At 41.9% G+C, this 13457-nt stretch overlaps 1 protein-coding gene across 1 annotated transcript in view; it reads left to right on the forward strand.

The window, feature by feature from the left end:
• Positions 1 to 13457, forward strand: part of SLC9A3 (solute carrier family 9 member A3) — a 93249-nt gene that overhangs the window by 49227 nt on the left and 30565 nt on the right. Inside the window, exons 2-3 of the mRNA XM_019539738.1 lie at positions 2117 to 2419; positions 12354 to 12514. Coding sequence (XP_019395283.1) covers positions 2117 to 2419; positions 12354 to 12514 — 464 coding nt within the window. The remainder of the gene's footprint in view (positions 1 to 2116; positions 2420 to 12353; positions 12515 to 13457) is intronic.

Genomic DNA, 13457 nt, shown 5'->3' on the forward strand with positions numbered 1-13457 from the left:
GGATGCTTATCTTGCTGGGATCCTATGACCCCAGCTGACTTCCTGCCCTTTGGGCAGGGGGCTGGACTCAATGATCTCCCAAGGTCCCTTCCAGCCCTGATGTCTATGAAATCTATGAAATACTATCCTGTTGTAGAGTTTTTTACTCTGAAACAGTGCATGAATGGACAATGCCCCGGCTGGCTGAGGCATGAAAGTGCTTCGTTGCAGGGGCTGCCTGCTGGCTGGCCCTCCTGTAAAGCACCCTCTTGCCACAGCCAGATCCTCCATAGCATTTTGAGCTGCAGGAACCAGCCCCAGGTTGGCAGGCTGACACTCTAGGCTCCCTGCTACAATCCCAGGGTGCGCATGTAAACAACGCGCCTGGGAGCAATAAACTCGGGAGCACTAGGCTCCGCAGTTTATTCATGTGCATTATTATCCACATGTAGATGTGCCTACTAAGTACAAGACCAGCCCAAGCTTTGCATGTGTGAATGTCTTCATACCAGAGCATAATTAGGTTACCAAGTAGATAGTGAGGCTAAAGGTTTCCTATACACTTAAGCCAATCATGCACTTAACCAATTTGCGGGTAACTGGAGTTTGTTACAAAAAAATAAGAACTGGTGTTATGTTATGCAGTTAAGTGAATTATGTGCTTATCCACTAAACTTCAAGCCCTGTTTTAAAATTAATTAGTTTTTTGCACTGCCTCTGCACTTTTACTAAGCCAGTCTTATAAAAAAAATTAAATGCTGTATAGGTACATTAATATTTATAATGATTGGTGTAACATAGATATACACCTGTGCAACTAAGTATTTCTGTGATGGCTAATTTTGCACTAAATGCTTGTAGAGCATTTTTGTGACACATCAGGGGGAAATGCATCAATAAGGAAAACATGTCAACAAAATAGCTGTGGGTAGATTTTCTTGAATTCCATCAGTTTATTTTGTGGTTCAGTTGGTAGCACCTGTTCATGAAGATATGTAGCATGCATACCACACCCTACCATGAACTGCTGTTTTTATGGAATGATTTCTCTTTTCTTGCTCTCCCTTAAGGTCTAGGAATAAACGCAAGAGACTGTTTCCCTTGTCAATGATCTCTTCTTGCCTAATTCCAGCAAAATGAGTTTCATACAAATGTTAAAAACAAAACAATCCAAACATTCAGATCATCTTGCTAAAAAGAACAGCTAGTTGTCAGAGAAATCTCCACATGTATACACGCATTCATCATCACCACCACGCAAGTCAGCCGGCAACCAGGAAGTACTTCAAGGAAGCAAAGGGAATCAGGATATGTGGACACTTTTACATGTGCTGTGAACAGGAGGTACTTTAATTAAAGCAGCTCCAAGAGCCACTCTAATTAAATCACCTCAATGCTTCATGTATTAGTGTCCCCACATTTCAAAATGGCTGTGGGGACACTGGAACTAAGGCTTTAGTTCAACGAGCTTTAGTCCCAGTGCTCCGGCCACTGTTTTGAAATGTGGGGATGGTAATACACAAGACACAGAGGCTGGCGTAATTACCACGCTGCAGTAAACTCAATTAATTGAGTCTGCTCTGACATGCTGCAATTACAGCACATCAGAGCAGCCCCACAGCATGTCTACAGGCATCCATTATCTCAGTCTATACTCGGCATAGACCTTGTCTGCTTAGTTACTATATAAGTGAACCTAATAAAGTTGATTTAAAACGCAACTGCATTCACTTATCACATATTTACATTTAGTATATGACTATAACCTGTGTAAGTCCTCTTGTTCTACGTGTCAGCAATGTACCTACTATGCTTTGGGAGCAATATGACTTTGATACTATGGAGTAAGGGTGGGCAAAATGCAGCCAGCCAAGCCATTCTATCTGGTCTGCAGCACCCCTAAAAATTTAGAAAATTAATATTTAGCTGCCCCTGGCTGCCTGTCATGAGGCCCTTGATGGCTTGCCAAAACTCTGTAAGCGGCCCTCTGCCCAAAATAATTGCCTGCCCCTGCTATAGAGACAAGATTTAATTCAGCCCACAGTAGCAGAACTCCCACGGGGTTGAGCTATCCTCTTAGTTAAATCATTTTTGCACCTTTATTTTCTGATTTTTTTTTTTTTTTCTTTCCTTGCAGTTTTCCATTTATCCCACAAAGTCACCCATGTGGTTCCTGAGAGCGCTCTGCTGATTGTCCTCGGTCTCTTCCTGGGTGGGATTGTATGGGCAGCAGACCACATTGCCTCCTTCACCTTGACACCAAATGTGTTTTTCTTCTATTTACTGCCACCCATTGTCCTCGATGCTGGCTACTTCATGCCAAACAGGTTATTTTTTGGAAACCTTGGCACCATCCTTTTGTACGCTGTCATTGGAACGGTTTGGAACGCTGCTACAACAGGCTTGTCTCTCTATGGTGTCCACCAGACCGGAATCATGGGTACGTACACTTTTCAAGCAAGAAACTGCTAGTTAAACTGGGTACTGCCTAGCACAATAGAGCTGTATCACAGGTAACAGATGTTTCTCATAGAAGTATTAGCTATGGCTGTTTGAATGTTTTATGACGTTTCAGAGTAAGCAGAGAACTCTTCCCAGAATCAGATAGAGTAGGGATTTGACCCTCAGCTTCCCACACCCTAGCTGCATGCCCTGAACACGTACGTATCTCTCTAACCTCTTACTCATGTATCTCCCTGAACTGAAAAACTCGGGGCTTGATCTATTAATGGACATCTGTTTCTGTGGAAGTGTTCAAAAGGCTATTTTTCCTTTAATTTTAATGGAAACTGAGAGGCCTAATGGAGGATTGCCATAATTTGACTAGCCAAATGTTTAGATTTTCTTTCATCTTATAGATGCAACTGATAGTATTCCCAGTTGTGCACCTACCATTGAATTCAGATACCGAACTTGATTGTCTGTTTATTTTTAAATTATACCCAAATAGATTTGATTTTTTTTAAAGTAAGGCAAATTATGGGTTCTAACCTTTCAAAGCTTTTAAGCTTTCTCAGAGCCTACTCTATCAGATAGCAAATTCATAGCTTCATAGACACTAGGACTAGAAGGGACCTTGAAAGATCGAATCCAGCCCCCTGCCCCAGGGGCAGGAAGTCAGCAGGGATCATTTGGATAAACATCCAAATGTGTCTTGAAGGCATTCAAAGTAGATGCTTGAACCACCTCCGGCAGCAGTCTATTCCAAACCTTGGGGACTCAGACAGTAAAGAAGTTCTTCCTTATGTCCAGCCTAAAATATAAGATGCTACGTACCAGGTGCATCTACACATGCAATTAACATGTATTAATAAATTCTGGCATAGTTTGTACCAGAGTTTATTTTCCCCAGGCACAACTTTTACATGTACATCCAGGATCTCAGCATGGTGAGCTGGGGCAAAGCAGCCCTGGATTGGCAGGGAGCCCAGGGCGTCATCCTGCCGGCCTGGAGCTGCTTTGCCCCCTACTTAACATGCTGTGGAGGGGCTGGCTGGGGCACAAGGGTGCTACAATGTGGGGCTAGCCATTGGTCAGCCCCCTGCTTGTAGCACCCTCATGCTCCAGCCAGCCCCAGTCACTGTCTACATGTGCATTGCAGTGCATGGAACTACTCCTCTGTAGGATAATACCTGTCCAGGACACTACTATCCTACAGCGGTGTTAATTAATTTACTGTGCCCTAATACAAGCACACATGTAGATGGTGATGCTTTGCTGCAGAGGTAATTAGTCAGCTCCACAGTAAAGTGCACATGTGTATATACACTCACTGGTTGCTAACTGATATGGTACATCCTCAGTTTTCTGTATGCCTTTTTGGAATGAACCCATTTGGATAGTTGAATTCCTTCAGATAAGTGAAGATGCTGTCTCTTGTGAATTCCACATGCTAAAACATGATGCAATGTGTAAAACCATACCAACAGTAAGAGATATTAAATACAGTAAAACTTAAGAGATCAGTTTGTTATACAGTGCCAGCAGTTACCACTTGCTGTATCAAACTTAAGAGTAAAGAATCAGCATTGTATTAAATTAAGCTTAAGAGAACAAGATACAGTAACAATAGTTACAATGGGACCATACAATAGCAACAGTTACAAGTAACTATACTGACTCAAACCTAGGAGTAAAAGTGCAGTAGTATAGTAAATGAAGCTTAAAAATGAACAATGGGAGTGTCTACGTGTGATGCTACATTGCTGTAGCAATGCACTATGGTGACATAGCATCGGGGTCACAAACCATGATGCTGCAGCTATGTTGCTGTAGTGACACACTCATTATAGCATGTTGGTATGGCAATGTAGCAGCTAAAAATTATTGTGCAGAGTTATACAATTATGCAGTTGCACAACAATTCCAGCTACAGGTACAAAGCGTGGAGGATGTACTATAGTTTTCTGCAGCAAGGAAGTCCTTATTTAAGAACAGGTTTCTTCTAGTTCTGATTATTTAATTTGGGCAGGGGAGGCACTTTTGTTGTTTCTAAGCCTGTATAAAGACAATGTTTAGGTTATTGACTTAGTATCTGGATTTTTGTAAAGAGCCAACAAGTAGAGGTCAAATGAATACAAGAAAAAAAAATCTTGCATTGTCTGAACTACATAAAAGAAAAATGAGAAAGCTATTCCACTGGCAACAGCAGCCCATGAGAAAAAGATGTTCCATGCAAAGCAAAGTTAGGAGGAGGGAATCTGTTTCCTTTGAGGATCTGGTTGCATGTATTTATCACAAACCTGGATTAAAATTGTGGCAGGCTTACACTGGCATATGGTTTCACTAAAGCTGGGCAGCCATGTTGGTAGGCTTGTTTCTCAGTTTCACAGTATTGTTCTGGGTGTTTGCACTAGGGTTTAATGCTCTTGTTTACAAGGAGGCATTATGGGAACATTATAGTAGAACTAAGCAACTACTACAAAAAAAATGTTTTATTTTTGCTCTTACAGATACGTGCCTTTAGTGTAGTAGACAATGTATTGGATTACCTTTTACTTGTACAATGTGACATGAGCACTGTTTCTGGGAGCATTGCTCTCCAGTTTTAAGACAAGCGTCAAACAGTGTTGTCCAGCTCCATTTAATGTTACTAGTCCATCATACTGATGTGTCCTATATGACAAATATGCAGGTTTCCAAAGAGTCTAAATTTAGACTGTGTTGCCACTGCAGGGGTTCCTGCTGCTGCTTTAACTACCGTGGCAGGCCAGGGTCACTGGTGTGAATGTTGCTCAGCTGGAGGAAGGACCTTTTGTGTGGCTGGATATACAAGTTCTGTCTCAGAAAGCCACACCAGGGGTTTTGCCAGCAGAGCTGTATCATCAACAGAGTGTGACCATGAAGCTTTGCCACCAGAACTGCATAATGTAGACAAGACCTTTGTTTTCTTTTTCTTCCTTTAAGAAAATTAAGAAAAAGAAAGAACAATTCAGTCAGGTGATTCATAGAGAATGACCTATCAGTCCCACTAAACTCAATGAGGTGCTGATACATGTAAAGATTAACCACGATTCTTTAAAATGTCATCATTAACTAGGCGAAATCTTCTATTGGACTAACTGTATAGTAGGGAGAGCTGTTGAACAAGCTTGTGGTGACCTGAGGAAAAGCAACTTGATAACCAAAAGCTTGTCCAACAGCTCTCCCAACTATACAGCTAGTCTAATAAAAGATACCAAAAACTCTTTAGTTTTCCACATTTCCTGGACCATTGTGGATACAATGATTCTTCAGTCTGACTGCTGTCATTTAATTAACAATCATTGTAGCAGATGGAATAGTGTAGAGGTTGGGATTAAAGTCCAGAATGGGAAAGGGGAACTGCTTTTGGAGGAAAGAATAGAAGACATGCAAAGACAGTAAAAGAAGAAAATACAGAAGAAGGAAAATGATGAAAGAAATAAAAATGGGTAGAAATAGTTGCCCATGTAGCGAAGCTAAATAAGAGAATGAGATGCCAACAAAATAAAAAAAAGCCCTTTTAATAGGTAGAGCTGGTAAATTTTGTTTTTGTTTTGAAGAGTTCATAACAGAGTAATTAAAAAGTTTGTGTTGTTTTTTTAACCATGGATAGTTTTTTAAAATGACATTGAAATGATTTGGTAAATGGCCCTTCATGACAAATATTTTTTATATAAACTTGTAATTAAATTTTAGAATTTTGTGTTAACTTTAATATTGTACTTATTTTTATAATATTGTACTTATTTTTTCACTAAACATTGATTTAGATAAAAGGTCGTTTTCCTTCCCCCTGCAACCCTCCCTCAGAGTAAAAAGGTTCAATCAGGTGTAGTAATAATAAAAAGGTTAGTTCATTATAAAGGTGATATTTTCTGCTTGATCCTATCTGTGATAGCAATGGGGGTTCTGCCATTGATTGAAGGAATGGCATCTAGTGGAGTCAACAACCTTTTAGAAGTGGCGGCTGCTTTAATGAAACTATGTCTAAAGACTGACTACTGCTAATGGTGCAGCCTCTGCTCCTCTTCCACAGTGCTGACCAGCTGTACCATGGGTTACCATACCCTGCTCTAAAGATCTTTGTTTCAGTGTGAAATTCGTCTCTTTCTACAGAATGTCTTTGATACTCCCCCCAGCTGGCAGCAGTATCTGCATCACAGTTATCTGATGGTCCTGACTGCTTGAAACATTTCAAATGAAATTACACAGTTTATGCTGTAGGGCTTCACTGGCAGGAGGCATGTTTTATAACCTATTAGAGCTCTTTCAGTTCTAATTTCAATTATGGAGAAGGCCAGAAAACTTCATCCCTGATTCAAACTATGTCACTTGCAAACAGAGCTAAGCAGGGCTTGAAAATTTTATGTGATATCTCTTCACTTGAGGATTACATCTAATAGCCACAGACTGATACTTAAGATTGCAGAGAGCCCTAGGTATGATGCATAATGGCCCCATCTACATGAGATGCTGACTGTGCAGTAGCTCATTACTCCCACTCAGTAGCATTACATGTCAGTAACTCCAGTTACTCCACAGTCATTTAGTACTTTTTGTACAAGTACTAAATGACTGCACAGTAACAACTGTTCAGTCAGCATCTCATATAGATGCAGCCAATGAGAAGCTAAGCTGTCTCATTGCAGTTGCTGGGAAGGGAGCTACTGGAATCTTACTAGGAACCAGCTGAAGGTCTGGGCAGTCTTTCATGAAAGCCTGTGATAAGGGCTGTGGGCAGCTGTTCATTTATTGCTACAAATGCCATAGCACTTTTAAGCACTTCGGAAATGTAGTAGTGCCAGGTGTGAACAGATTTGCAGAGCCTCCCCTGGCTGGAACACTGCAAACTCATCATGAAGGCGTTCTGGGGCATGCTTTCCAGCCACATGGCAATGGGATGCTTGCTCAGCTCTGCAACTCTGCTTCCCCTTCCTTTGACAACAAACTGTCATGGAGCACTGGGCACCCCGGCAGCCTCCAATGACTCTCAAGCCTTCTCTCTGTCCCACCACTCCACTTAAAAGGGGAGGGAGAGAACAAAGTGCTGGGGGGACCAAGACACCCACTATAGTCCTGCATGTAACTGTACAGAAGTTAAACATTGCTACAAAATGCAGAACTACAGAGAAGTTCCTGGTTCAAAGAGGGCCATTTTTGTAGTGCTTCCCTTTTTATAGTGCTTTCTCCATTTTTATAGCACCACAGGGGGGGTGCGCGTCTGTCCACCCAACTTTTGTAGTGCTTCAAATATATCATCTGTCTATGGCCTTGAGAGTGTTTTTCTTGTTACATCAATTGTTATTATTCAGGCAAGAAAAGATTAAATGAATATTGCTAAAAATATGAATGTGTATGTAGCCTTAGTTGTTATAAAAGTAATAACAGAAATCAGATAATCTGTTGTCATTTCCCAGTTCCAATGATAGATAAAACTTGTAATAGATGGACTTTACCCCACTGATACTCCGAAAGTGTGGTGCAGTACACTAGTGTGTCATGAGAGCAATGGAAGTGTGCTGCAAAATCCCCTTGTATAAGGAAGTAAATGATCTCCTCCTCTCTCCAGCCCCCTGTGCTTGCCCCAGCTATTTCAGTGCCTGCTTCTCTAGGAACTGCTTCTCTAGGAACTATCACTGACGTTTTTGCCTTCCCTCACCCTCCCTGCCCACAGGCAGTCCCTGTGCTGCCTCCCCCTGCTTCCTCTTGCACTCACTCACTACTCACTCACTAGCATGCTCTGCTGCAAGAGGGTGGATGCACTGACAGAGCTGCACACTTTTCAAACCAGCTTATCCTCTCTATTCCTTCTATGTCCCCAGGGCCAGCAGAAGGGGCTGCAGGGGTGGTCACTAACATGTGAGACCCTGCAGGAGCAGCCTCATCAGCGGGGTTTGTCCTTGCTCCCTAAGGTACAGACCAGGGATGAGGAGAGGAGCGATGGAAAGAGCAGGTGCACATTCCTATATATTCCAGAACATATACAACACATCTATATCTATATATCCATATAGTGATATACATATACCATACACACACTTTTTTGGATGGAAAAGTTCTGCCAGATTGAATACAGATAAGAAGTGTGCCCCAGGTATCAAAAGTTTGGGAAACACTGCTCTAATTTAATCCCAAGTCTAAGAACAGGTCAGCTAAATTAGATAATAGTCAGTGCTGAGAGACATGAAAAAACAAAAAACAAAACAGCGCTTTACCGGAAAAGGAAGTTCGTTAGTTTGACTGAGCTCCCCAGCATCTGTATAGATCGGGCACTTCAGCAGGGCTTTTTGATGCTTTTATCTAATAACTGATTCAATCAGTTAGCCCTGCTGAAGCACAGGAGCTATACAGATGTTGGGCAAGCTGGGTCAGACTAACATAATGCCTGTTCTGGACATGTGCTGCGCTTGGCATGAGGGCACACCAAGCTGAAAGTAAAGTGCCGGGGAAGGGGGTTCACATCTGTAAGCAGCCATAGATTCCAACACACACGAGAGAAAATCCTTGTTAAGTATTATGCTCAAGACTCATGCTTAAGGTTCATCCTTATAAGGCATTTAAAACTAAAGAAGCTAAGTCAAGAAAAAGGGAAAATAAGGAGGAAATACTACCTTTAAAGTACATTAGGAAGAATTACAACTTAAATATTTACTTGTGCTCAATGTAGCCCTTCTGTACCCATAAGTGGGGCAAACAATCCAACCTAAAATCACACTGCCTGCTTCTACCTGACTCTTAAAAGTAGGACTCCCCCCTGCTCCTGTTCCCAGTGGAGCTGGACTGGCAGCAGACACTTGTTCTGAAGCTTACTGATAGAGACAAGGTTAGCATTAGCATCTTGGCTTATGCATATTGGATCATTGGGCCTGGATGAGAGGTTGGATAATTTCAGGTTTAGCAATCCCACCTCCCTTGACACTGTTCTATAGTAGTTAAAGAGGTGTCTTGACCTTTTCATAAATATTTGCTAACTAGCTGTCGCAACTTCTTAAAGAATGTAGCAGTGATCACAATTGGTAACATATAAAAAAGATAAGAGATCACAGAGAGTCAATTTATTTTAGATGTGCATACCCAAAGGTGCCTTGATATCAATAGTTATTGTCACTGAGCTAAAAAAAAGTGCGGGGGGGGAGGGAGAGAATTCTATGGAAACTTTCTCAGTCAGGTACAGGAATAACCTCAGAAATTTGCCAGGTCTTCATCTGATTCCACTAAACAAAGTCTCTCCTTCCTCAAAAAATTAACTAGCTCTGTCCCTAACATCTACTCTGAACAAATGGGAATGAAAATGAATGATTTATAAAAGTTATGTGGTCTTGAAAAACAGGAGTACCTGTTTTCAAGGCCTTTCCCTGAGTCCTTCTGGCAGGTTGAAGAGGTGGTGCTTACTCCTGCCTAATACAAGTATGTAGTATCTTTGGGGTCCTGTCCCCAGCTTCCAGTTTTTGAGTTCTCTGTCTGACCATACAGCTTCATGCTTTTTGGAACAAAAGGATTCTAAACTTAGTTCTGCTTTCATTTGCCTTCCAAACCCAAGGGCTAAATACAAAGTCAAGAAGCCCAAGGCCGAATCATTTCAGTCTTCGCAGGTTAGTCTAAGCGGCATAAATTGAATCAATAAGCAAGTGAACAGACAATTCAGTTTTGATTCTGGAAATGCAGACACATGCCTGCAGTGGCCCAGGCTAAGAGCTGGGAGGCACTACAGCATCCCTCCTTGTGGCTTCTCACATCTTTTTTCCTTCTAAGGGGGAAGCATGTTTGTGTCTTGCTGTTCCTCTGTCTTGCTTTTATAGAACTAAGGAAAGTTAACAGCTGAGAAGAGCACTCAAAGAATTGGCATTCATTGCTGAGTTAATTTGATCCCTACAAGAGTTTTATTGTGGGTGGCTTACTCTGTTCAGTTTGCTCAATTTCAGTAGAAGTTTTCCCCAATTAAAAAAGGCGAATTTTCTCTGCTTTCTATAGGTGCAACTCTTACTGATTTCATGTTATTAAGAGACAAATTTAGGCTTGAGTGTGAAGAAAGTAATAATATGGGCCTTACCTCAGAACTATGAGAAAATTGCTTTTGCCTTCTTCACATCTCTGTGGGCATGTCTACAGAAGACACTTAGCTTCATGTTAGCATAGTTTAGTGAGAAATAAGTATGTGCATCTACACATGCACATGCTTACTTCACAGTAAGTCTCCCTAATCCCGAGTAACTTTGCTACCTGCAAATGGAAATAGCAAATTTATATGAGATTACTAATGGCACCATAGTGCTCATGTAGACATCTAACTAGGACCAAAATCTGCTCCTGGTCTGGCGTTCACCAAGGGGTGGGAGATTGCTCCCTGACCCCAGGAGTTGCCTGCTGCCGGGGTGGGCTCTGTCAGAGGAGCCCAGGCGATGACTATGTCCCCCTGCCCCAGCAGCAGGGAGCTTCAAGCCCCCCCCTCCAAGATCATGAACAGGGAGTAGGGGCTGGGAGAGCCTTATCGCCCAGCCTCCATTTTGCCATTGCAGTTGGGGAGTGAGGGGCTGGGAGACCCTTACTTCCCAGCGCTGGCTCCGCGACTACAGGGCTGGTGCTAGGACATCCTTATCTCCCAGCCTGAGCTCCATGGTCATGGGGCTTGGGCTGGGAGACTCTTATCACCCAACCTGAGCTCTGCAGTTGTGGGGCTCCGGCAGGGAGACCCTGGGACTTGTGCTGGGAGATAAGAGTCTGGCAGGGGCAAGGAGCTGGCTCCATGGACTGCTGTAAAAAAACAAACAAAATAAAAAACCACCAATCAGGAACTTCTGCAATACCCAATCGTGATTCCATTTCCTGGAAACACTATGGAAAAGCAAGATTATCCTATGACTGGGACAAATTTATTCATCTACCAAGTGTCTGAGGTAGTATGTAGGGTTTAAAAATACACACTTCAACTGAACTCCTTATCTTGACAGATCAACTTTGAGATAAGACATTTTCATTATGGCCTAATAATTTTTAAGCCAATACCATGATTTTTGACACTGGTGATTGGTAATGCTAATGTCAGGATTTTGCTATCTGTGAAAACTTAAAAACTCACAAGCCTTTTTATGTGTAATAGTAAATCTATTTTAATAATATCTCATTAGTGGCCCCTTATTGGACTGGTTACTGCAGTAAAGTGTTATCAGAAATCTCCATATAACATCCAAAATTTCCAAAGTCTAATGTTTATTTTTTTCCCCAGAGAGCCATTTGCTGCATAGTAAATTAGATAGAATTCACTTCTTTGATTCAGTCTACATTTTGTCTAAAGAAATGCTATACTGAGGCATTGATTTGATGATAAAATTATTTCAGAGTTAATTTCCATTACAGTCTGAATACCTTGTTGTCTTTTGCCTGTTCTAAAAAGTGAAATATTGATTCTAACCTAGCAAAATCTGAAGCTGAAATTTATGCTTCTTTTCCTGAGAGCACTAGGGACTACAGTTTGGTAGAGCTAGCTGCCCCACTGGTGAATTGGGGCAGGGGGCTGGGACCTGCCCCTCCCCTGCAGCTCTTTCCAAGTCCCCTGCCCCTGGTCAGGGATCTAGGGCCAAGAGCTCCCTGCTGCTGGGGCAAGGGGTCATTGTCCCTGCCCCAGCAGCAGGCAGCGCCCCCAACCCCCGCCTTGGCTGTGAGACAGTTGTCTCCTGACCCAGTACTCTCTGCCAGCCCCTGGACTACTACCCAGGGGGAGCCTGGAGCTCCCCCCAGTGTCAGCAGGGGCCTGTTGCAGGGCTACAGGAAACTTGGTGCAAATATGCTCCCTTATGTATGTAGATGCCTGCCCAGGAACGTTTATACCGAATTAGTTTACACCAGAGTAAATCTAGGCCAGAGTAAATGCATGTGTAGACTCCCCTTGTAAATAGGTTTCTTTCTTTCTGTAGGTGACCTTAACATTGGGCTACTGGACTTTCTCCTGTTTGGCAGTCTGATTGCAGCAGTGGATCCAGTTGCGGTTTTGGCTGTGTTTGAGGAAGTCCACGTCAATGAAGTTCTGTTCATCATTGTTTTTGGAGAATCACTGCTAAATGATGCTGTGACTGTGGTAAGAGGATTTGTGCCCAATTCCTAAGGGTTTCTGCTGAAATAATAAATTCCTTATGGCATAAAATAGTACATAGTGGCCTTTTCTATATGTGACGCTGGCTGAGCAGTAGCTCATTATTGCTGTGCAGTAGTAACAAGCTACTGCTCAGTCAGCATCACCAAGAAGCCATTTGGGGATGCTACTGTGCAGTAACTCTGGTTACTGTGTAGTCATTTAGTATGTGTGTATGCAAGTATTAAATGACTGCACAGTAGCAACTGCACAGTCAACATCTCATGTAAATGTAGTCAATGTATCTTTTCATGTTGTCTAAGTCAGTTACTGCACAGAAGTTTTACTAGAGTGTCCTGGGTCTGTGCCTTATTTGCAAAAATGTACTGTGAGCATAAAATAGTTGAATATAAGTTATTTGGTACATTTTTGTTCTCTGATTGGACGAATATTTAAAATAATGTTTCTGATGCAAATACTTTTCTGGTCATCATGTCTGTTGTGATTCACTGAAAGGACTTCAGAAGTTTTTGAGATTTCCTTGGCTAATTCTCTGAACTGCTTCTGTTCCTTTGGTCCATTTTTATATATGCCCTCCATCTTAATATACATCAGATACCTTCTTTTTTTTTTTTTTTGTTAATCCTTTTCCTAGCCTTTCCATTTTCTATTGCTATTCTTCTGATAGACATACCCAAAAGAATTCCCTCTGCTGCTTCTCAATGAGATCCACTTATCACAGATGACAAAGTCATAGTGTTGCTAAATCCTCTGATTTTGTTTCAAGTCTTATGATGCACCTTTTTCCCTTAGATCCAAGCTCATGATAACTTCAACTTTTATTTAAAAAGAAAAGGTGTTTACAGACCTCATGGGGTGCATCCACACATGCAGGCACGTGTGTTTGCATCAGTTCAAATAGAAGCGATGCAAATTTGAGCTAGAGATT

The sequence above is a fragment of the Crocodylus porosus genome, unplaced genomic scaffold, assembly GCF_001723895.1.
Source record: "Crocodylus porosus isolate Cpor-Errol unplaced genomic scaffold, CroPor_comp1, whole genome shotgun sequence".
Taxonomy (NCBI): Eukaryota; Metazoa; Chordata; order Crocodylia; family Crocodylidae; genus Crocodylus; species Crocodylus porosus.